The 26,641-nt window shown below is 41.4% G+C and overlaps 1 protein-coding gene across 6 annotated transcripts in view; it reads right to left on the minus strand.

The window, feature by feature from the left end:
- pbx3b (pre-B-cell leukemia homeobox 3b) overlaps positions 1 to 26,641 on the minus strand; it is a 95,102-nt gene that overhangs the window by 7,955 nt on the left and 60,506 nt on the right. Inside the window, exons 3-9 of one of the 6 annotated variants that reach the window (XM_029637690.2) lie at positions 14,835 to 15,076; positions 11,323 to 11,513; positions 9,851 to 9,986; positions 8,590 to 8,619; positions 2,387 to 2,552; positions 1,705 to 1,782; positions 1,143 to 1,255 (exon numbers count right to left, since the gene is read on the minus strand). In XM_029637690.2, coding sequence (XP_029493550.1) covers positions 1,143 to 1,255; positions 1,705 to 1,782; positions 2,387 to 2,552; positions 8,590 to 8,619; positions 9,851 to 9,986; positions 11,323 to 11,513; positions 14,835 to 15,076 — 956 coding nt within the window. The remainder of the gene's footprint in view (positions 1 to 1,142; positions 1,256 to 1,704; positions 1,783 to 2,386; positions 2,553 to 8,589; positions 8,620 to 9,850; positions 9,987 to 11,322; positions 11,514 to 14,834; positions 15,077 to 26,641) is intronic. The other 5 variants (XM_029637691.2, XM_029637692.2, XM_029637693.2 and 2 more) reach the window with 5 other exon arrangements.

Raw genomic sequence — 26,641 nt, forward strand, 5'->3', positions numbered from 1 at the left:
ATGTTTCTCTTTGCCAGAAGATACTGACCCTACCGTTACAATTGTTTACACTGAGCTGCATTGGGGTCGGAACACAATCATGGTTACATTAAGACACCAGGAAGCCGGCGCAAGATACTGGTCGGAAAACGTACCTCAATGCAGGGATGGGATATGCCTCTGTACTCCAAATTTGATCTTTATCCATTCTGATACACCGACAAGAATGAAATGCTTCTACTTTTGGGGAAAACTGCCCTTTTCATCCTCAATGTTGGCTAGCATTTTGGAATGGCAGTGTCAGCCAATCAGCTCCTTTGTTGTTCAACGTCACATGCCATTCAATAATGGCTTATGTGGCTAATGCTAGCTAGAATGAGAACAAAAAGGGCAGGTTTCCGGGAAAACTGGTAGTATTCCAGTCTTCTATATGGAGCAGTGTGAATAAAGGTAACATTTTTAGTACAGTGGAATATCCCATCCCTGCATTGAGGTACGTTTTCCAACTCATATCTCACGACGGCTCCATGGTGTCTTAATGTAACCATGATTGCGTTCCGACCCCAATGCAGCTCAGTGTAAACAAGTGTAACGGTAGGGTCAGTATCTTCTGGCAATGTTTCTCTATGTCTGTCTCTGAACCTGAAGAAATAACATAATGGATGACAACAACAGCAACAAAATGCAACACAACCAAAATGAGACAAAGACAGGAAAGAATACAAGACAGGACTGTAGGTTGAATACAATACAATAAAACCCAACACCAACCCATGAGCTCAAGTCAAAGCCAAATGCATTCACAAAATGGGAATCTTCAATCTAGTCAGTTACAGAGATTAAATAAATACATTTTCTGGAGTATTTTAGAAATTATTGTTGATAGCAATGGGGTGGGATATTTTTAGGTAAGCCAGAATATTCCATCCAAAGCGAATTACAGTCAGTAAACACTTTTAATGTTCTGAAAATAGACAATGGAGCCCACATTGTCACTTTTACAGTAGAGACTGTGAAACTGGGAATCTGAGCTGGCCCAATGTGGGAAGCATGTCTTAGTTACTGTACTTCAAGACTGCACTGTGGACGGCTCAGCACACAGGCAAAACCGGGACGGCTCTGTGCATTTGCACATAAGACCTGTCCCTGTTTGTGGCTCCTACCTGTGACTGCACATTGGCTCCGACTTGTGCCCCTTGGTAAGAATCCCCATTCAGAGACTGCATGCTCAAGAACATGTCCCCAGAGTTTGGGAGGTTAAAAGAACCTGAAGAACCTGGAAAGGGAAGATGTAAGTAGCTGAATAACTATATAGAGGGCTACGAGGAAAGAGTACATACTAACTAAAACACACACACACAAGAACACAGAGAGACACAAACACAAACACACTCTACTGTGCATACACAACACCCACTACTACACTCAGTTACTAGATTCCCAAAAAGCAAGCAACTACAAAAGGAAGGGAAGCAAGGAAACACATGATAAAGGAGAGGATAGTGGTCATGTCATAATTCTGAGGAGGGTATTCAGATTGTCCACAAAAAAAGGAGGTAAAACAGATTGAATAAAAATCACATGAAACAAACAGTGATCCAACATGTGGCTGATCGCTTTAAGCTCCCAATTTTTTCCACATCCCTAACTTCCTATCTACTGTTAGTGGGGAAATATCATATACCAATGACAAGGACAATAAGAAGCTTATGAAAAGAGCAGTACCAGTAAACATGTTGGTTAAAAGAGTGTTTTTGCTCTCTGCAGAGTCCAGCTGAAATTCTTCATCTTTCATCTGGAATCCTGGGTGCAAGAAAAAGGGGACCACTTCAAATAGCTATCGCTTACCAGATCACATCCCTTTGTCAGGTCAGCCAAGTCCAAAATCACAGTCATTCTCCTGGACTATACATTGTGTTGGATGTCTTTGTACTGTCATTTGTGAGTCCCATTATTCATTAACAATTGTGTGCATTGCTGTTGTTATTTCACATTGGTGTAACCTATACAGTCTACTCTAACTGCTCCCAGCTATTATTTTCAATCTCTCTTAGAATAAAATGCACTACCATACAGTGGAGCTACAGTTTGACAAATTAGAGTGGGGGCTGAGGAAAAGTCAAGGGAAAACAAAACCTCAGTGACATCATTTTGAATTGTCTTTTTGTCAGATACACATCTGTTCTCGGGTTCACAAACCAAGAATGCACTCTTTATGCATGAGTTTGCTTGTCTTATTTGGCATCGACTGTCTCAAAGACAGGAGACTCTGTGATCCCAAGGCTGGGAGCAGTGCCTGTCACTCCTGCCTGTGTGAATGGTGCGTGAGTGGGGGTTGAGCATGGGGGGCTGGGGGCTGAGGGCTGGGGGTGGATGGCAGAGTTAGGGCCTGCACAGGGGTGCCTACCGGAGTTGGGTGTGGTAGGGGAGTTGGTCTGGCTGTTCTGCACTGCGGCGGCCACTGCATGCGCTGCTGTTACTGCAGTCTTAGCAGCGTACAGGTTAGCTTCTTCCTGGAACTTGCCTATGTTCTTCTTGTACCGGATTCTCTTGTTGCCGAACCAGTTGGATACCTGGGGGAGAGAGCAGAGGGAGAGCCGAGGTGTCAGACGTCAAGCAGCCAAGGCACTGTGCACTGAGCAGTGTGATTGTTTCAAGATGTCACGTTTGGGTCCATCAAGTACTCAATTCCCAGCCCCTGCAGTAATGTCCACTGGGTATGCAGGCTAATTAAGCAATAATCAGGAATCACTTGTGCGTTATCATAGAAAGGAGCATGACATGCTCTCTGTTTGTCTCTTGACAAAATCAACACACAAGGGGCTGCTTCTCTCCCACAACACACACTGAACATTTATCAGATTGTATTACATTGCCAGGCCTAAGGAAATAAGTTCTGACATGTTATGTGTAGACTTGTTTGCTACTGCACTGGTGGTAGAAGTTGCTTAACAGATAGACAGATGAATATTAATGAAGATGATTTCTTAGTCCACCAGTGCAGAGCATCAAACCCATGTCTGGCCACTGCACATTCAGTCAGCCAGGCTGCATAACACAGGACGCAGGCATTGTGGTCAACGAGTTACAGTGAGGCCTACAACACAACGTTCATGAGGAACCTTTGTGTCCATATGAAATACAATCTCAGGGCAAAATGTTTGCTGTGTCTCTATTCATTGAAACTCTATCATCACAGTTTAGCTATCACTTTATCAACAATACATGCTAACATTAAAATCTGTAAAAAGTGTAGCTTCTATAATTAAAAAGTGCAGTTCCTATATTACTATTTCTAAATGCTTATATTTGTATTATATCATTATGACTAATACTACAGTACTACAGCACAGTGGCAGAAATAAATCGTTCCAACCTCATGGTAGAAAGAAAGAAAATAAATGAATAAATGTTCCAGGTTGTGAGGGCTGGCTCTGCAATAAGAGTGGAATAATAAAGAGATTAGGGTTGTGTTTTAATAGGCCTATAAATTAGAGTGGCCTGTCGCCGTGCTATGGCTCCCCTCAGCTCCTGCAGCCTTCTGCCGGACCAGCCAAAGAGCAGCTGCCCCTAATGAAGCTTTATTTCATTTCCACCCCTGCGCATACATTTTAATATCTCCAGCAACCCGCCAATGCTGCAGCATGCGCAAACCAACTGGATTTGCATGACATCAGATCGTTTCTATCCTGCATGTCTCTGTGCTTCTAAATCTTTAATATCTAGGCAATTAAAATGAATGACCATTCAGGCGAAGCCACTGTTGGCAGGGTTTCCTTGACATCAATTGTTTAATGTGTTTACCTAGAGGTTAAACTAACAAGCAAGGTTTAATTGGAGGCAATGAAAGCCCTAGCCACCATCCTTTTTACTTAACCTGCTTACAGTGGCTGTTAAGGGCAGTGAGGATGCAGGCAGTCTCAACCTTTGAGCCAGATCACAGCACTGCAGAGCATAAAAACCTCGCTCTGAGTGGTATCATTATTGGGATATTACTGTGAATATATATATATACACACACACAGTAATATCCCAATAATGATACCACTCAGAGAGAGGTTTTTATGCACTTTTTATATATATATATAACTCCAGTTTCAACTGTTCTGCCTTATTATTATACGACCATGCTGGTCATTTATGAACATTTGAACATCTTGGCCATGTTCTGTTATAATCTCCACCCGGCACAGCCAGAAGAGGACTGGCCACCCCACATAGCCTGGTTCCTCTCTAGGTTTCTTCCTAGGTTCTGGCCTTTCTAGGGAGTTTTTCCTAGCCACCGTGCTTCTACACCTGCATTGCTTGCTGTTTGGGGTTTTAGGCTGGGTTTCTGTACAGCACTTTGAGATATCAGCTGATGTACGAAGGGCTATATAAATAAATTTGATTTGATATATATATATATATATATATATATATATATTACTGTATATATTTAACAGGAAATAAAAACACATTACCATGCTCTGAGAAATCACTTTAAGACAAATACAATGGCATTGTTATATTTCAGAAAATGTAGAACTGTAATGCCTTTAATATCAGTAATGATTCTGCGGTACAGTACTTGGGCTAACATTTAAGAGAGCTAAAACAAAGCATAGGTAAAAAGAAGCCTCCAGACAGCTCTCTAAAGCCTCTGGCCTGTTTCATCTAATAGTAACGACTGAGTTGAGCTGCCTGTCTGTCTGCCTATGTGTGTGTGTGTGTGCTGCTGGGTAATGGCTGTAGCAACCTTTAATCGATTCTTTATGAAATCACATGGAGGACCGAGGCCGTACCTGTCTGCTTCAATGGCATCTATGGGCCTCACAGCGCATCATAAAGAAGTCACTTATCAGCAGCGCTGTTTTAACACAAGGGCCACAACATAATGAAAACTACCGAGCCACACCACAGCCAGACACTTTATGAATCCCATCTACATGGCATTATAGTGCATAATAAACACAATGATAATGACAATGAGCTTGGATTAGCAATATATGAGAGGCCTTTGAAAAATTGTTATAATGGTAATCACCATGGTGACTATCGCTGGTTTTGGTTTTGCTATAGTTCTACTGGGGCTATAGTTCTACTGGGGCTGTAGTTCTACTGGGGCTATAGTTCTACTGGGGCTATTGTTCTAATGGGGTTATAGTTCTACTGGGGCTGTAGTTCTACTGGGGCTATAGTTCTACTGGGGCTATAGTTCTACTGGGGCTGTAGTTCTACTGGGGCTATAGTTCTACTGGGGCTATAGTTCTACTGGGGCTATAGTTCTACTGGGGCTATAGTTCTACTGGGGCTATAGTTCTACTGGGGCTGTAGTTCTACTGGGGCTGTAGTTCTACTGGGGCTATAGTTCTACTGGGGCTATAGTTCTACTGGGGCTGTAGTTCTACTGGGGCTGTAGTTCTACTGGGGCTGTAGTTCTACTGGGGCTATAGTTCTACTGGGGCTATAGTTCTACTGGGGCTGTAGTTCTACTGGGGCTGTAGTTCTACTGGGGCTATAGTTCTACTGGGGCTATAGTTCTACTGGGGCTGTAGTTCTACTGGGGCTGTAGTTCTACTGGGGCTATAGTTCTACTGGAAACAGTAGATCTCAAATATATTTGCTTCTGATTATTGATAGAAATAATGAACTCTCCAGTATTCAACATTGTGTTACATGAATGCTTGAAATATAAAAGTATTACAATCAATTCAAAAACAGAATTGCTTTTGACAGATCATGGGGAAATTCTATTGAATATATCAGTTTGTGAACACCTGATCAGTGTTATTCTATTATTCAGGACAAGTTGTTATGACTGTGTTTAACCACGGTGTTGTTAGATTGCACAGCCTTAGCAGTGTTAGCATCCTCTACCCTGGGTATTAAGGGACCACTTCCCCTGGTCACACACATTTTTCTCCTGCCCACTCAACTATGGCTTTGGTGATTCACAGTTGAGCTAAACATTGTGTAAATGCAGGCACCGTAAGGTAGGGACCACAACCCAATCCACAGAACTAATTCCCTTTTATCTTGTGACAGACCGTGCATTCAATTGACTTCCCTGTGTAGTGGGAGCCAAGTTGAAAGACTGAATTACCTGACCTCAGCAGCTGCATCAAAAGGAGCGATTGTATAATGGTCATGCAGACTCCTTGCAAGAACACGACACCGGGTTTGTTCTCAGTGACCCACTAGAGGGGGCATGTAACAGTAGTTAATAATTCACTAACATTTCTAACCCACTCCGGGTCAATACACTGCTCTTGTCATTGAAAAGGAATAGATTATCTTTCCAAGATCTCAATACCACTGGATTCATAAGGTCTTCTTCGGGAGACTCTTTAACGAAACCTAAAACATGGGTCTTAATTATACAGACGAAGGTGGTTTCAGTGGCCATCCTGCTGCTAATATTATCAATAATAGAACAGAGAACATGAATACTTAACACCTTAACCCAAGGCATCCCTCGCCTAAATATATAATGACCTGAAATATTGATGTGTGAAGACTGTGAGCTCTGAAATTGGTAAACACAGATTGTGGTGCTGAATCGGCCCTGTGTTCTGAGCTTTCTCTCTCTCTTTTGTCTGGTTAGAGGGCTGCCTGTCCCTGTCTGTGCCCTGGGAGCAGAGTGCCCCCTCACAGCAGCATTGTCTGGAGATTATATCAATTATGGCCCCTGACACATCCATAAACACTGACAGAAACCACTGCCGTCCAATCCCACACCTGTATTGTCACACATGCATACTGACAGAGTGAAATAATACAGTAAGACTGCATCCTGAATTTAGGGGTCCATTGCTTCATGAAGTGAGGTAATATCTTGACCAACAGAATTACAGATGTAGGATCTTAACTTTAACACTCTTTTGATGCTGAGGATTTTCCTGCAGATCAGGAAATGCAAACTTGTCGAGTATTCAAGTTTTTAATATGCTTCTAAAGTTTGTAATATCCACATTAAAATGTCAGACTTGATTTTCCCTAAGGAAAGATTTATCAACCACTACAAAAAATGTCCATGAATTATAATACAAATAATAATTCACATTTCCTGTTGATGCAGGACTATTTTCCTGCTGTAGCAAACTGGCTCAAATTATACTGAACAAAAATACAAATGGAACACGTACTGTCAAGATGCATCTGTATAATGATCACTCTGTTTAATCAGCTTCTTGATATGCTACACCTGTCAGGTAGATGGATTATCTTGACAAAGTAGAAAGGCTCACTAACAGGGATGTAAACACATTTGAGCACAACCTTTTTGAGCAATAACCTTTTTGTGAGTATGGAACATTTCTGGGATCTATTATTTCAGCTCATGAAACATGGGACCAACACTTTACATGTTGCATTTATAGTTTTGTTCAGTATATGCTCATGCAATGAAACACATACTCAGTTCCCTCTAGTCAAATAACAATATAGGCATTGTGTAATGTCCACCTAAACCTACTTAGTCAATCCATAAATCAAAGCAGTAGATTCCACCTAGACATCTGTGATAACCATCAGACTGATATCTAATGCTTATTGATTCACATATTTATACTACAGTCACTGTAGTGTATATGAAAGAAAGTTCTATAAGGAAGTATACAAAGGTACTGTAATACTGTACATAATGCCTTCCTTAGTGAACAAACCTCACCATTGAGTTTGAGAGTATCTGGAAATACCCAAACACGTCATTACTGCCCATTCTCGGGAGTAACTCTTCTGACTTCACCAGGCTCTCCTATGCTTGGGTAAGACAACAAACTCAGAGAGGACTTGACATAGTCTAACTCACTAAGACTGAGCCAAAGCACTACAAAGTAGTCAATAGGAGTGGCTGCAGTGGACTAGGGTTGTCAAGGAGAACCCTGCTAATGGGGCTTGAGATGAGTTCAAGTGAATTCTTAAAAGGCCTCTTATTTCTGGACTGATTTGTTCTCCTGGGAACTCCTACAGTGCCCTGTTAAGTCAAGCACTCAGAACAGAGAACTGTTCCACTTGTGAGGGTCAATGCCCACTCCTTCAACTAACATGAACCACACTGGCAGAAAGCAGAACATTAGACACACGCTGCATGTTCTAAAACCAAGAAGGACATAACTAGCAGACGATCTACAACTAACAAAAAATGCATACTGTGTAGAAAACAAATGATTTGTGTTATATAAATAACAAAAAAGTAAAATTATATGACATGAGACATCAAAACCAACATATAATGTGGTGGTATGGTTGTTGTCTTTAAATGGTATTTAGCAATCATAAAGAATGATCAAAAGTGTGCTGAAAATACAATGAAAATGTTGTATGATACCTAGTCTTGGCATATGATTTGCTCACCCAATATTGTGTGATATTCAACAGCAAAATAACACACATTCTATGTATCACAGTGGAACTTGCTTGGTGCCAAACTTACAGTAAAGCTGTAAGCATGGTACGCCTACATTAAAATAGCATCAGACTGATTTTGAATGCCAGGATATCAGTCCATTTGTGTGAGGAAGGGGATCTGTGTGCAGTGGTAGACTGTGAAGGTGCACATACAGAAACCAAGAAAATATACAAAAGAATGAAAACAACAACAGTGGATCAGGAGAAGTCATGACATACCTGTGATACTGTGATGGTGCTTCCCACCCCCTGAAGGCAAAAAAGAATGGGCTTTTACAGTATCTGACTCTGCATGACTACACTCAATATACCCCCCACGCCCCCTCCCCACAGACAAGAGAGAACATTGCAAATCAGTGTTTATTGTATAGGTCATTCTCAAATTGGAACAACCATGGATTAACATCTGAACTAGAATACACAAATCTAAATTATCCAAAGTTGAACAATAGTAGCAGAACAGAGTGAAGGAGGATAACAATGCTGAATTGGTTTGGGTGTGGGGGTTGGGTGTGAGAGATTATATTGCCTTCAGGTTAACCCATCTATTAGATAAAAGGTCAAGTGGGAAAGTCACATAAATTGTTTGTAAAAACAAAATGTTTATTGGGTGAAGCAGTGTCGTCTGCATGTACAAGTCTAAGCCTGAGCACTGTGACTTCACATGTACCTTAAACATCATATGGATTAACTGGATAACCTATACAGGTTGACATCCAGCCACCTGGACTGATTGAGCAGACAGAGAGAATGACAAAGAAAATGGCAGGAGACCCAGAGTGGACATCTATGGAGGACTAACAGGCCCAGAGTGGACATCTATGCAGGACTAACAGGCCCAGAGTGGACATCTATGCAGGACTAACAGGCCCAGAGAGGACATCTATGCAGGACTAACAGGCCCAGAGAGGACATCTATGGAGGACTAACAGGCCCAGAGAGGACATCTATGGAGGACTAACAGGCCCAGAGTGGACATCTATGCAGGACTAACAGGCCCAGAGAGGACATATATGGAGGACTAACAGGCCGAGAGAGGACATCTATGCAGGACTAACAGGCCCAGAGAGGACATCTATGCAAGACTAACAGGCCCAGAGAGGACATCTATGCAGGACTAACAGGCCCAGAGAGGACATATATGGAGGACTAACAGGCCCAGAGAGGACATATATGGAGGACTAACAGGCCCAGAGAGGACATATATGGAGGGCTTACCCACTGTAGGCCTCTGATTGCGGCCAATATTAGGATGCTGACCTCCCCTCCCCGTGGCCACTGCTGTGATAGGCTGAACCTGCCCTAGCTGGGGTGTCATTAGGCTCAATGTCAAGGTAAGATAAGGACATTGTTCTCTGATAGTGTGGCCTAGCCGTCCTTCCAGAATGGTCTTGAGTTGCAGCCAGGGGCCTCGTATACTGCCTTTTCTCCCCTGAATACCCACCAGCCACTGCGTCTGAGATAAGGAAGCTGCACCCACCTGGGATACTGTAATGCTGCACTTTTTGGCCAACTCCTCTTTGGCTTCTTCACTGGGATATGGGTTGCTGAGGTGCGAGTAGAAATACTCGTTCAAGATTTCCGTCGCCTGCTTGCTGAAGTTTCTCCTTTTCCGCCTGAATAGTGAACAAAATGAGAGAAAGGCCAAGGAAGCTCATTAGCGAAACCAGCATTAACTCATCCATTTGGATCGGACAAATAGCACAATCAATCTCAAACATAAATGGTGAAAATAATGAGGAATGGGGGTCTCAGGAGCGGAATATTGTGTCCTCCTTTCAGCACCATCCTCATCAACACACACCAAGCCATCCTCCAACCGCTAAACCCGCAAACACACACAGAAACACACAAACACATACATTGCTTAATTTGGTCTGTTGGTCTCTGATCTCCAGGCCAAGCATGTAATGTGTAGTGTTTAGCACAGCAGATGGACAGGCTTGGTGATGGAGTGCTAGGCCCAGTTGCATCTCGGTACATTATAGAAATCAAGACATGCCCAGCTGAGCATTGTTCCTGGAATGCCACAGTCCCAGGGAACTCCAGTGGGAAAAAATCCCCTCTAACTAGATCTGGGTCCCCTTCTACCCCCCAGGGAACTACTTATCATGTTATTGAGTATTTGCTGCTTATTTTACCTTGTTTAATACACTTCACACAAGCAAATGGGCAGCAACTGTGCATCTGCTTGGTTTCTGCTTCCTCCCACTCTCCTTAGAGCTCCACTCCACAACAGGGAACTCCAGTGGGGACAAACCAACTCTAACTAGATCTGGGTCCCCTTCTACCCCCCAGGGAACTACTTATCATGTTATTTAGCATTTGCTGCTTATTTTGCCTTGTTTACTGCACTTCACACAAGCAATGGGCAGCAAATGTGCTTCTGCTTGGTTTCTGCTTCCTCCCACTCTCCTTAGAGCTCCACTCCACAAACGGTTTGTGATTACAGTAATCCAGAACACCTGCTGATTACATATGACTTTGTTCCCACTTCATTTAATCTAAAATGCTTTCAGGTTATAGCGGATGATTATCTTGAAAGGTGGCTATAACACATAACACGTGCGCTTTATGGCAAGATCATCTATGAATATTTGCAGTGTACTGTTTGGCGCTGTATGTTGTTGATTCAGTTTTTCGCAGATATAGAAGTACATTTTATAGGAAGTGTTGTTATTACGATCATATGTCTCCATATAGTTCTGTCTCTGAGTGCCTTCCTACTGTATGCTCCAGGATATAAACATTGGTTTTGTGGGTCTAGAAACATTGGTTTTGTGGGTCTAGAAACATTGGTTTTGTGGGTCTAGAAACATTGATTTTGTGGGTCTAGAAAACATTGATTTTGTGGGTCTAGAAAACATTTATTTTGTGGGTCACGGTCTAAGAAAGGTTTTGGAACACATGGACACACAGTAACACACATGCACGTCATATATACACACTGACCTGGCATCAAGGAATCTAGAGCGCAGGATCATGACGGCCTCACAGGTGCTCTGCTTGAGCTGCATCTGGATGGAGCTGAATTTGCGGTGGATGATGCCAACCATGCGTTCTATCTCTTTGGGAGAGATGGGTCGCGTGCGGGACTGCTCCCTCAGCAGGTTCATCACATGGGTGGTGAACTCGTTACACGCCTGAAGAGAAATCACAGAGCCCAACCCAGCCCTGTTAGTACCCTCCTGGCTAGTATCCTTTGGTTAGGAACAACTTTCAGTAGCTGAATGTGTTTATTAGCCTTCTCCCTTAGTTAAAAGTATCTTCACTGATCGTGCTTTTTAAAAACACAGCCCAGTATTTATACGACTGCTGAGCACTTCAATTACTTAGTTGGTGAAGTCATCTATAAATGCAAATGCCGATTTGCAATTTGGCTTTGGCCCAGCACAGAGAGAATTTAAACAGCTTTTCGTTAAACCAGTAGTTCATACATGATTAATTAGAATAACTCATTTACGTAGTGCACACTTTAGCTCATTACTCTGAGTAAAATTCGTTAAGTATTTACATTTAGATAATTAAAACCTGGAAACACCCCTAAGAAAGATGCATTCACTCCAGGCAAAGTGTTGTGTGTCCTCTTCTCCCCTCCCTCCTCTCCCTCACTCCTCTCCTCTCAGAGTGCCGGGAGTAAATTAGTCTAATTCACCTCGCTGCACTGCTGAGGCATCAGTGTTCCACCTTTCATTTTCTCTTATAATGTGTCTGTTTTATTGCTGAAGCTCAACAAGGCACCTGAACGAGTTGATCATATTCTCATTTTACTGAGACGACTACATTACTTAGACTACACTACTTCCCAGACTTAGTTAACTTAGACTTAGACTACATAACTCCCCAGACTTAGTTAACCTAGTTACCTTAGACTTACAGTGGGGCAAAAAAGTATTTAGTCAGCCACCAATTGTGCAAGATGAGAGAGGCCTGTAATTTTCATCGTAGGTACACTTCAACTATGACAGACAAAATGAGGAAAATAAATCCAGAAAATCACATTGTAGGATTTTTTATTAATTAATTTGCAAATTATGGTGGAAAATAAGTATTTGGTCACCTACAAACAAGCAAGATTTCTGGCTCTCACAGACCTGTAACTTCTTCTTTAAGAGGCTCCTCTGTCCTCCACTCATTACCTGTATTAATGGAACCTGTTTGAACTTGTTATCAGTATAAAAGACACCTGTCCACAACCTCAAACAGTCACACTCCAAACTCCACTATGGCCAAGACCAAAGAGCTGTCAAAGGACACCAGAAACAAAATTGTAGACCTGCACCAGGCTGGGAAGACTGAATCTGCAATAGGTAAGCAGCTTGGTTTGAAGAAATCAACTGTGGGAGCAATTATTAGGAAATGGAAGACATACAAGACCACTGATAATCTCCCTCGATCTGGGGCTCCACGCAAGATCTCACCCCGTGGGGTCAAAATTATCACAAGAACGGTGAGCAAAAATCCCAGAACCACACGGGGGGACCTAGTGAATGACCTGCAGAGAGCTGGGACCAAAGTAACAACGCCTACCATCAGTAGCACACTACGCCGCCAAGGACTCAAATCCTGCAGTGCAAGACGTGTCCCCCTGCTTAAACCAGTACATGTCCAGGCCTGTCTGAAGTTTGCTAGAGAGCATTTGGATGATCTAAAATATAACTTTTTGGTAAAAACTCAACTCGTCGTGTTTGGAGGACAAAGAATGCTGAGTTGCATCCAAAGAACACCATACCTACTGTGAAGCATGGGGGTGGAAACATCATGCTTTGGGGCTGTTTTTCTGCAAAGGGACCAGGACGACTGATCCGTGTAAAGGAAAGAATGAATGGGGCCATGTATCGTGAGATTTTGAGTGAAAACCTCCTTCCATCAGCAAGGGCATTGAAGATGAAACGTGGCTGGGTCTTTCAGCATGACAATGATCCCAAACACACCGCCCGGGCAACGAAGGAGTGGCTTCGTAAGAAGCATTTCAAGGTCTCCAGATCTCAACCCCACAGAAAATCTTTGGAGGGAGTTGAAAGTCCGTGTTGCCCAGCAACAGCCCCAAAACATCACTGCACTAGAGGAGATCAGCATGGAGGAATGGGCCAAAATACTAGTAACAGTGTGTGAAATCATTGTGAAGACTTACAGAAAAAGTTTGACCTCTGTCATTGCCAACAAAGGGTATACAACAAAGTATTGAGATAAACTTTTGTAGGTGACCAAATACTTATTTTCCACCATAATTTGCAAACAAATTCATAAAAAATCCTACAATGTGATTTTCTGGATTTCTTTTCTCATTTTGTCTGTCATAGTTGAGGTGTACCTATGATGAAAATTATAGGCCTCTCTCATCTTTTTAAGTGGGAGAACTTGCACAATTGGTGGCTGACTAAATACTTTTTTGCCCCACTGTAGATGACACTAATCCCCAGACTTAGTTAACTTAGACTACACTGGGCCTCCCGAGTAACGCAGTGGTCTGAGGCACTGCATTGCAGTGCTAGCTGTGCCACTAGAGATCCTGGTTTGAGTCCAGGCTCTGTCGTAGCCGGCCGCGACCGGGAAACCCATGGGTGCACAATTGGCCCAGCGTCGTCTGGGTTAGGGGAGGGTTTGGCTGGCAGGGATGTTCTTGTACCATCGTGCTCTATTTACTCCTGTGGCAGGACGGGCGCAATGCACGCTGACACGGTCACCAGGTGTACGGTGTTTCCTCCAACACATTGGTGCGGCTGGCTTCCAGGTTAAGCGAGCATTATGTCGAGAAGCAGTGCGGCTCAGTTGGGTTGTGTTTCGGAGGACACACTGCTCTTGACCTTCGCCTCTCCCGAGTCCGTACAGGAGTTGCAGTGATGGGACAAGACTATAACTACCAATTGGATACCATGAAAAAGAGGTTAAAAAAAAATATTATAAATTATATATATATATATATTTTTTAAACTTAGACACTACTCCCCAGACTTAGTTAACTTACTAAGACTACTCCCCAGAGTTAGTTAACGTAGACTTAGATGACACTACACCCCAGACTTTTTAGACTACATAACTCAGACTTAACGTAGACTTAGATGACACTACTTCCCAGACGTAGTTAACTTAGACTTAGACCACATAACTCCAGAGAGTTAGTTAACTTAGTCTACACTACTCCTGAAACTTAGTTAACTTAGACTTAGTTAACGAACCACAAAATATGTACGTTTCCAATATTACAACAAATATTTTGTTCCTGGTTTTGTACTCTAATAATACGTCTATGAAGCTTAAAGGTGTGATGTGAAGCTGGTTAAAGGTGTGATGTGAAGCTGGTTAAAGGTGTGATGTGAAGCTGGATAAAGGTGTGATGTAAAGCTGGTTAAAGGTGTGATGTGAAGCTGGTTAAAGGTGTGATGTGAAGCTGGTTAAAGGTGTGATGTGAAGCTGGTTAAAGGTGTGATGTGAAGCTGGTTAAAGGTGTGACTCACACCAACCTGTTCGTATTTCTCCAGCTCTGTGTGGTAGATCTGTCTGATCTGGGTGAGTTTGGCTCTGTAGTCTGAGTGTTCGATGGAGTTGTCTGAGGCCCCTCCCGAAGCTGCGGCTGCAGCGGCGGCAGAGGCGGATCCACCCCCTTTCTCTGGTCCTGACACGCCCTCCGCCAGCAGCATGTTGTCCAGACGCATGAGCTGGGGGTCGGGAGGGTCCTCCTCCTGGGCACCACGGATGCTGAGGCCTGAGAGACATCAGAGAGAGAGAGTGACAGTTAGACATGAGGACGTCCAGACCTCCAGACATGACACAGACACAAAGTAGTTTTGATACTGTTCTTTTGTTTGATAGGGCAGAACCTCCATGGTAACTGAATAATAATTTGTGATATGTTTAGTGTTCATTCTATACCAGAGGGTGGGTTTGATGGACTCACCAAGAACCACACCTAGACACACTCTTAAACTGACTCCTCCATGGCTGACTGGCTGATTTCCATGAGGGTAAAAAACATACAACAGCTCAGATTATGCAGTGCCAGCCTCACAAGTATTGTCTTGTACAGTATCCTGAGCAGTGAGCCGCTAAAGCCACAATTATTTTCTATAGGTACCTTTCCCTGGATGTCTGTCATATAGCCAAAGTGCAGTGCGGGTAATCCCCTGTGGGAATGGATTGGGTACCTCCTGTGTACGTGCTGTGTTCCTGTCGCCTAAAGCCCGGGCCTGCCTTATTTTATCTACACACTGCACTGCACACTGTGTGTACAGGGAGGCTTACATGACAGCAACATCCATAAACTGACAAATGCTCAACTGCGAGGTGGCACTTCTATTCTCCGAAAGGATGCTAAACAGAGGAATAAACCTCAAGCATGTGTCTGCCTTTTCTGCATGATGCAAAGCCTGAAATCACAACTGTCTGTTGGTTTTCTGTGATTAACAACAGAGCCAGGGTTCTTCCACATTCTTAACATTACCATATTTAGCATTATTCTACTTCATTTACAACTACTCATAGACAATATTTTCCTTTTTTCTCTTCTAATTGTGCACTTGATTACTGTGCAACTCTAAGATACCTCAGGGCTCGCAAGCAACCACGCACGCACAAACACGCGCGCACATACACACAAACAAATCATTGAGCGCTGACTTTCGCTATTGTTATCGGGATCTGCTGTTTCCTTTTCTCTTTTCATTCTTTCCTATATATTTCAATCCTAATTAGCCATCAGTCAGCATAGGAGTACACCTGCATGCATAGAGAATGTTGTCATGACGGCTACAATGAAAAAAAGACTGCAGCCAGTCAGAATTACCAGCCAAATAAATCTCCATTATTCAGTCCAATAAATTAATAAAAAGGGCACCCAATCTGCAGTAAACACTGAGTGCCCACTTAGATGTTATGATTACCAGGGTTATCTCTATTCAATAATCTGCCAGAGATGTAGGGATTTAACAGTTTCTTAAGGCTTCATTAAGATATGGTGAGCCCTTGAATTTTAAATACGAAGATTAGTCGTTCTATTGTGTGAGGCAGTAGCCTAGCAATCAGAAAGGGGCTCTACCAGGCACTGACTGTGACCCAGCACACCATACTATATGGATATTTAAAGTAACATACTATCGCCTCTCTCATTACATACCCCATTAACAATCCCCATCGACATTGGTGTGTGTCTCAGATGTGGAGATGCTACTGCAAGACAAATTTGTGTCTATCTGTGGATCTATTGGCTGGATGTTTGTCTTGTAGTTGTAATGGTGTTAAAGGATGCATGTGGCCATTTGTGTTGGACACATTGATGCTGGAAGAGTTGTAGCATCAGGCATGCCAAACCAAATCCCCCAAAATGCCATTACTCCACTAACTTTATCTATTCCCATAATATCTTTAACCCCATCACCATCATATCTTTAACCCATCACCATCATATCTTTAACCCATCACCATCATATCTTTAACCCCATCACCATCATATCTTTAACCCCATCACCATCATATCTTTAACCCCATCACCATCAAATCTTTAACCCATCACCATCATATCTTTAACCCATAACCATCCTATCTTTAACCCCATCACCATCATATCTTTAACCCCATCACCATCATATCTTTAACCCCATCACCATCATATATTTAACCCCATCACCATCATATCTTTAACCCATCACCATCATATCTTTAACCCCATCACCCTCATACCTTTAACCCATCACCATCATATCTTTAAACCACCATCATATCTTTAACCCCATCACCATCATATCTTAACCTATCACCATCATATCTTTAACCCATCATCATATCTTTAACACATCACCCCCATATCTTTAACCCCATCACCATCATATCTTTAATCCATCACCATCATATCTTAACCTATCACCATCATATCTTTAACCCATCACCATCATATCTTTAACCCATCACCATCATATCTTTAAACCATCACCATCATATCTTTAACCCATCACCATCGTATCTTTAACCCATCACCATGATATCTTTAACCCATCACCATGATATCTTTAACCCATAACATCTTTAACCCATTACCATCATATCTTTAACCCCATCACCATCATATCTGTAACCCCATCACCATAAAATCTTTAACCCCATCACCATCATATCTTTAACCCCATCACCATAATATCTTCAACCCCATCACCATAATATTTTTAACCCATCACCATCATATATTTAACCCCATCACCATCATATCTTTAACCCATCACCCTCATATCTTTAAACCATCACCATCATATCTTTAACCCATCACCATCATATCTTTAACCCCATCACCATCATATCTTTAACCCATCACCATCATATCTTTAACCCCATCACCATCATATCTTTAAACCATCACCATCATATCTTTAACCCATCACCATCATATCTTTAACCCCATCACCATCATATCTTTAACCCATCACCATCATATCTTTAAACCGTCACCATCATATCTTTAACCCATCACCATCATATCTTTAACCCCATCACCATCATATCTTTAACCCCATCACCATCATATCTTTAACCCATCACCCTCATATCTTTAAACCATCACCATCATATCTTTAACCCCATCACCATCATATCTTTAACCCCATCACCATCATAACTTTAACCCCATCACCATCATATCTTTAACCCCATCATCATATCTTTAACCCATCACCATCATATCTTTAACCCCATCATCATATCTTTAACCCATCATCATATCTTTAAACCATCACCATCATATCTTTAAACCATCACCATCATATCTTTAACCCCATCACCATCATATCTTTAACCCATCACCATCATATCTTTAACCCCATCACCATCATATCTTTAACCCCATCACCATCGAACTTTAAAACCATCACCATAATATCTTTAACCCATCACCATCATATCTTTAACCCCATCACCATCATATCTTTAACCCCATCATCATATCTTTAACCCATCACCATCATATCTTTAACCCATCACCATCATATCTTCAACCCATCACCATCATATCTTTAACCCATCACCCCATATCTTTAAACCATCACCATCATATCTTTAACCCATCACCATCATATCTTTAAACCCATCACCATCATATTTTTAACCCCATCACCATCATATCTTTAAGCCATCACCATAATATCTTTAACCCATCACCATCATATCTTTAACCCCATCAGCATCATATCTTTAACCCCATCATCATATCTTTAACCCATCACCATCATATCTTTAACCCATCACCATCATATCTTTAACCCATCACCATCATATCTTTAACCCATCACCCCATATCTTTAAACCATCACCATCATATCTTTAACCCATCACCATCATATCTTTAACCCATCACCATCATATCTGTAAAGATGCTGAGCTATTAGTATAGTACCTCTGGTGGTGGTAATATCTGGAGGTTGATTGAGCAGGTTTGCTCAGTGCAGTACCTTTGCCTACCCTTTGCTGCAGACACAAGCTCAAGTCCGCACTTTCCTTTGTGATGGAGGTGATAGTAAGTAGTTAGGCATGTTTTTCATGTCAGGTACATTAACTAGAACTCTGAGAGCAGCAGTGCACATTTCCACACCAAACCCATGTTGTCACTTTTACTCCACTCACTCTTTATCCAGGGGAAGCACAGCTGGGGGAATTTACAGGGTTTCATTCAAACCAAATAATCACAGGCCATAAAGAGCTACCCCATCACCATCATATCTTTAACCCCATCACCATCATAACTTTAAAACCATCACCATAATATCTTTAACCCATCACCATCATATCTTTAACCCCATCACCATCATATCTTTAACCCCATCATCATATCTTTAACCCATCACCATCATATCTTTAACCCATCACCATCATATCTTTAACCCATCACCATCATATCTTTAACCCATCACCCCATATCTTTAAACCATCACCATCATATCTTTAACCCCATCACCATCATATCTTTAACCCCATCACCATCATAACTTTAACCCCATCACCATCATATCTTTAACCCCATCATCATATCTTTAACCCATCACCATCATATCTTTAACCCCATCATCATATCTTTAACCCATCATCATATCTTTAAACCATCACCATCATATCTTTAACCCATCACCATCATATCTTTAACCGCCATCACCATCATATCTTTAACCCCATCACCATCATATCTTTAACCCCATCACCATCATATCTTTAACCCATCACCATCATATCTTTAACCCATCACCATCATATCTTTAACCCCATCACCCTCATATCTTTAATCCACCACCCTCATATCTTTAAACCATCACCATCATATTTTTAACCCATCACCATCATATCTTTAACCCCATCACCATCATATCTTTAACCCCATCACCATCATATCTTTAACCCATCACCATCATATCTTTAAACCATCACCATCGTATCTTTAACCCATCACCATCGTATCTTTAACCCATCACCATGATATCTTTAACCCATCACCATGATATCTTTAACCCATAACATCTTTAACCCATTACCATCATATCTTTAACCCCATCACCATCATATCTGTAACCCCATCACCATAAAATCTTTAACCCCATCACCATAATATCTTCAACCCCATCACCATAATATTTTTAACCCATCACCATCATATATTTAACCCCATCACCATCATATCTTTAACCCATCACCCTCATATCTTTAAACCATCACCATCATATCTTTAACCCATCACCATCATATCTTTAACCCCATCACCATCATATCTTTAACCCATCACCATCATATCTTTAACCCCATCACCATCATATCTTTAAACCATCACCATCATATTTTTAACCCATCACCATCATATCTTTAACCCCATCACCATCATATCTTTAACCCCATCACCATCATATCTTTAACCCATCACCATCATATCTTTAAACCATCACCATCGTATCTTTAACCCATCACCATCGTATCTTTAACCCCATCACCATCATAACTTTAACCCCATCACCATCATATCTTTAACCCCATCATCATATCTTTAACCCATCACCATCATATCTTTAACCCCATCATCATATCTTTAACCCATCATCATATCTTTAAACCATCACCATCATATCTTTAACCCCATCACCATCATATCTTTAACCCATCACCATCATATCTTTAACCCCATCACCATCATATCTTTAACCCCATCACCATCATAACTTTAAAACCATCACCATAATATCTTTAACCCATCACCATCATATCTTTAACCCCATCACCATCATATCTTTAACCCCATCATCATATCTTTAACCCATCACCATCATATCTTTAACCCATCACCATCATATCTTCAACCCATCACCATCATATCTTTAACCCATCACCCCATATCTTTAAACCATCACCATCATATCTTTAACCCATCACCATCATATCTTTAAACCCATCACCATCATATTTTTAACCCCATCACCATCATATCTTTAAGCCATCACCATAATATCTTTAACCCATCACCATCATATCTTTAACCCCATCAGCATCATATCTTTAACCCCATCATCATATCTTTAACCCATCACCATCATATCTTTAACCCATCACCATCATATCTTTAACCCATCACCATCATATCTTTAACCCATCACCCCATATCTTTAAACCATCACCATCATATCTTTAACCCATCACCATCATATCTTTAACCCATCACCATCATATCTGTAAAGATGCTGAGCTATTAGTATAGTACCTCTGGTGGTGGTAATATCTGGAGGTTGATTGAGCAGGTTTGCTCAGTGCAGTACCTTTGCCTACCCTTTGCTGCAGACACAAGCTCAAGTCCGCACTTTCCTTTGTGATGGAGGTGATAGTAAGTAGTTAGGCATGTTTTTCATGTCAGGTACATTAACTAGAACTCTGAGAGCAGCAGTGCACATTTCCACACCAAACCCATGTTGTCACTTTTACTCCACTCACTCTTTATCCAGGGGAAGCACAGCTGGGGGAATTTACAGGGTTTCATTCAAACCAAATAATCACAGGCCATAAAGAGCTACCCCATCACCATCATATCTTTAACCCCATCACCATCATAACTTTAAAACCATCACCATAATATCTTTAACCCATCACCATCATATCTTTAACCCCATCACCATCATATCTTTAACCCCATCATCATATCTTTAACCCATCACCATCATATCTTTAACCCATCACCATCATATCTTTAACCCATCACCATCATATCTTTAACCCATCACCCCATATCTTTAAACCATCACCATCATATCTTTAACCCCATCACCATCATATCTTTAACCCCATCACCATCATAACTTTAACCCCATCACCATCATATCTTTAACCCCATCATCATATCTTTAACCCATCACCATCATATCTTTAACCCCATCATCATATCTTTAACCCATCATCATATCTTTAAACCATCACCATCATATCTTTAACCCATCACCATCATATCTTTAACCGCCATCACCATCATATCTTTAACCCCATCACCATCATATCTTTAACCCCATCACCATCATATCTTTAACCCATCACCATCATATCTTTAACCCATCACCATCATATCTTTAACCCCATCACCCTCATATCTTTAATCCACCACCCTCATATCTTTAAACCATCACCATCATATTTTTAACCCATCACCATCATATCTTTAACCCCATCACCATCATATCTTTAACCCCATCACCATCATATCTTTAACCCATCACCATCATATCTTTAAACCATCACCATCGTATCTTTAACCCATCACCATCGTATCTTTAACCCATCACCATGATATCTTTAACCCATCACCATGATATCTTTAACCCATAACATCTTTAACCCATTACCATCATATCTTTAACCCCATCACCATCATATCTGTAACCCCATCACCATAAAATCTTTAACCCCATCACCATCATATCTTTAACCCCATCACCATAATATCTTCAACCCCATCACCATAATATTTTTAACCCATCACCATAATATATTTAACCCCATCACCATCATATCTTTAACCCATCACCCTCATATCTTTAAACCATCACCATCATATCTTTAACCCATCACCATCATATCTTTAACCCCATCACCATCATATCTTTAACCCATCACCATCATATCTTTAACCCATCACCATCATATCTTTAACCCCATCACCATCATATCTTTAAACCATCACCATCATATCTTTAACCCATCACCATCATATCTTTAACCCCATCACCATCATATCTTTAACCCATCACCATCATATCTTTAAACCATCACCATCATATCTTTAACCCATCACCATCATATCTTTAACCCCATCACCATCATATCTTTAACCCATCACCATCATATCTTTAAACCATCACCATCGTATCTTTAACCCATCACCATCGTATCTTTAACCCATCACCATGATATCTTTAACCCATCACCATGATATCTTTAACCCATAACATCTTTAACCCATTACCATCATATCTTTAACCCCATCACCATCATATCTGTAACCCCATCACCATAAAATCTTTAACCCCATCACCATCATATCTTTAACCCCATCACCATAATATCTTCAACCCCATCACCATAATATTTTTAACCCATCACCATCATATATTTAACCCCATCACCATCATATCTTTAACCCATCACCCTCATATCTTTAAACCATCACCATCATATCTTTAACCCATCACCATCATATCTTTAACCCCATCACCATCATATCTTTAACCCATCACCATCATATCTTTAACCCCATCACCATCATATCTTTAAACCATCACCATCATATCTTTAACCCATCACCATCATATCTTTAACCCCATCACCATCATATCTTTAACCCATCACCATCATATCTTTAAACCATCACCATCATATCTTTAACCCATCACCATCATATCTTTAACCCCATCACCATCATATCTTTAACCCCATCACCATCATATCTTTAACCCATCACCCTCATATCTTTAAACCATCACCATCATATCTTTAACCCCATCACCATCATATCTTTAACCCCATCACCATCACAACTTTAACCCCATCACCATCATATCTTTAACCCCATCATCATATCTTTAACCCATCACCATCATATCTTTAACCCCATCATCATATCTTTAACCCATCATCATATCTTTAAACCATCACCATCATATCTTTAAACCATCACCATCATATCTTTAACCCCATCACCATCATATCTTTAACCCATCACCATCATATCTTTAACCCCATCATCATATCTTTAACCCATCACCATCATATCTTTAACCCATCACCATCATATCTTTAACCCATCACCATCATATCTTTAACCCATCACCCCATATCTTTAAACCATCACCATCATATCTTTAACCCATCACCATCATATCTTTAACCCATCACCATCATATCTGTAAAGATGCTGAGCTATTAGTATAGTACCTCTGGTGGTGGTAATATCTGGAGGTTGATTGAGCAGGTTTGCTCAGTGCAGTACCTTTGCCTACCCTTTGCTGCAGACACAAGCTCAAGTCCGCACTTTCCTTTGTGATGGAGGTGATAGTAAGTAGTTAGGCATGTTTTTCATGTCAGGTACATTAACTAGAACTCTGAGAGCAGCAGTGCACATTTCCACACCAAACCCATGTTGTCACTTTTACTCCACTCACTCTTTATCCAGGGGAAGCACAGCTGGGGGAATTTACAGGGTTTCATTCAAACCAAATAATCACAGGCCATAAAGAGCTACTTGTCTCAGCATATATTACAGTAAAGTTCCTGTGAGCAATAATGTGTCCATTCAGAGCATGGTCAAACAGAGCGAGACATTAGGAAGTGACGTGCAATCCTATTAGGAAGCTAACGTGTGGAGTGGCCATGACATTTTTATCATACATGTCCATTTCTATTTGGGAAATCAGCGGGATAAAAATGATTACTCCACTGGTCTGAGATTGTTCCGCCCCTCCAGCAGCCCACTAGCGTGTGTTTGTGCCAGAGCAGCTATCAAGGCCCATCCATAACAAACGGGTTTGGAAACACTTCCCCCCCTCCACCTGCCTCAACATACAGCAGGGAGCAGCTCCGAGCCAAAAGACCAAGTGCTGTGAATTTCCATCTTCTACTGGATTTCTCTCTCCTTGGATTTCTGTTTTTCTCTCATTGAAATCTGTGTTCATATTGTTTACCTAATTTCTACTCTAGGATTGAAAGGAAGTCAACATTGTGATTAATACATTCATATCAGTGAGGTGTGGTTTTACTTATTATTTTTTACATGTTTCAATGTCATATCTGATCCGATGAAATAACACAACTGACACATGAAGACAAAGCAGGCCTTTCTCTCCCCTCCACTGTTTACAATCATTTCCGGTTTAGTGCCATTGTCTCGTTTATCACCCCTGCTTGATGTTCTGACAGTGATTTGAGCAATGCCTCTGGCCACTCTCCTTTCCTCCCACCTATTTCCCCCTGTGCCTTCTTTTATTCCGGGGGCTTAGCTGACCTTTGGCCCAGCGTTTGTTTACTCTCATCACTGAAGTGTGAGCAGGAGAGTCATAAAGGCAGAGCCCTGCTGGGTTAATGTGAGCTGCTGAGGAGAGGAGCAGGATCAGGGGCTGGAGGAGGGTTATCCACCAGATCATACTGCAGTACTACACTGTCACAGAGAGAAGACCATAACACCTCAGTACATCACAGAGGAAAAGAGAGAGATATTTTAATTTGTGAGATGATTTTCCCTTTTTACATTTACTTTGTTTGAATATTTGTTCCACATATTTAATTATATACCTAATTATTTTCTCTCTACCGCATTTGGTTATATAGAGGGATAAAAACATGAACAAATACAAACTGCACAATAGTGTGTTGCAAATTGATTGTGAACTGTGTGCCTTGTTGTATTTTAAAGAACACATTGTATCTCTGTTACTTCCACTGCTTTCAAAATATCCTGTTCGATACACCTAACCCTGACCCCATGCAGTTCCTTTCCTACTCAATGCGTCCAGCGAAAAGGCCCAGCGAATATCGACACACTGTGCATCTAATTGCATTGATCCACAAAGGTCTCCTAAAGCTAACTAATCGAAACCAAATTTATTTTCTGTCAATATTTGCAAAGGTCATCTCTCTTAGAGCAGGATACAATCCCAAGCAATACAGAGACAGGCAGGCCGTGGCTCTCCTCTCAGCCTGCTGAACAGATCCCACCGAGGTGGCCCCTCTCTGGGTGAGTATTAGTGAAGATCCCTGAATCTTAACTCACCATGTGATTAGAACACAATGCCAAAGCAACACACAAGAAACAACAGAACACAAAGAACACTGTGTCACTACAAACTTGTTTCCATGTCTCTTTTGACTTAATATCATCTCGTTTTCAAAGCCTCCAGATTAGTGGCTCTCGCTTTAGAAGCAGAGAAGTGCATCAAATTACCATTGGAAATCTTTTGTTCTGGCCAATAAAACATAAAGATTCTATTTCATTGATGTCCTTAAAGTCTTTTTTAAGCTTGGCCTACATCCACATGGCACAGAGAATCTGGGAGAATGCCTTCGGGCTCTCTCAAGCATGTACAGTAATTAACACATTAATACACATTAGCTATTCCCAATGTTAATGGTAGGGTAATTACCATACCTGATACCACACTGAGGGAAAGCTAGCACGCATTAGCCACATTTGGTTTCACTTTCTTCCTTACGATTAAAAAGCTGAAAAGGATTCTGTCTAATTCAGGGGCTAAATCATTATATTTCCCCACAGACAGAAACGGTGAATTTGACAGTTCCCTGCACATCTGTCAATGCGCGCTCACGCTCCCTCTTTCAAACTGCATCAATAGGAAAAGATACACACCTTACATTACTATTCCATCTCTATAAAAGAGACTTCAAAGCATGTGAGTTCTTGTTGTATCCACTGTAGACCGCGGAGGGTTTGACTTTAGAGTTGAGGCAGGCAGAGATACTGTGGGGATGAACAAGTGAGCATGCAGATAGATTAAATACAGAGTAATAGAGGGCAGGGAAGGGACCCTAAACTGGGGAATCCCTGTCTAGCATGATGATGTGTTTCCTCCCAGTGCGGTGAGTGATAAGGCCCATTGACAGTGAAGTGTTACAGCCCCCCGGTGCTGGTTCAAGACTTCTCCCATCATACACCACCAGCACACTCTAAACGGACAGCACAGGGGGCGGGGAAGAAAACGGACAAAAAGTGGCTCCGGTCAAATAAGAAGATCCTTGTCAGTTCAGGTAGCCTTTGTCCTTCGATGAT

This window comes from Oncorhynchus nerka, linkage group LG27 (genome assembly GCF_034236695.1).
Source record: "Oncorhynchus nerka isolate Pitt River linkage group LG27, Oner_Uvic_2.0, whole genome shotgun sequence".
In the NCBI taxonomy this organism is placed as follows: Eukaryota; Metazoa; Chordata; class Actinopteri; order Salmoniformes; family Salmonidae; genus Oncorhynchus; species Oncorhynchus nerka.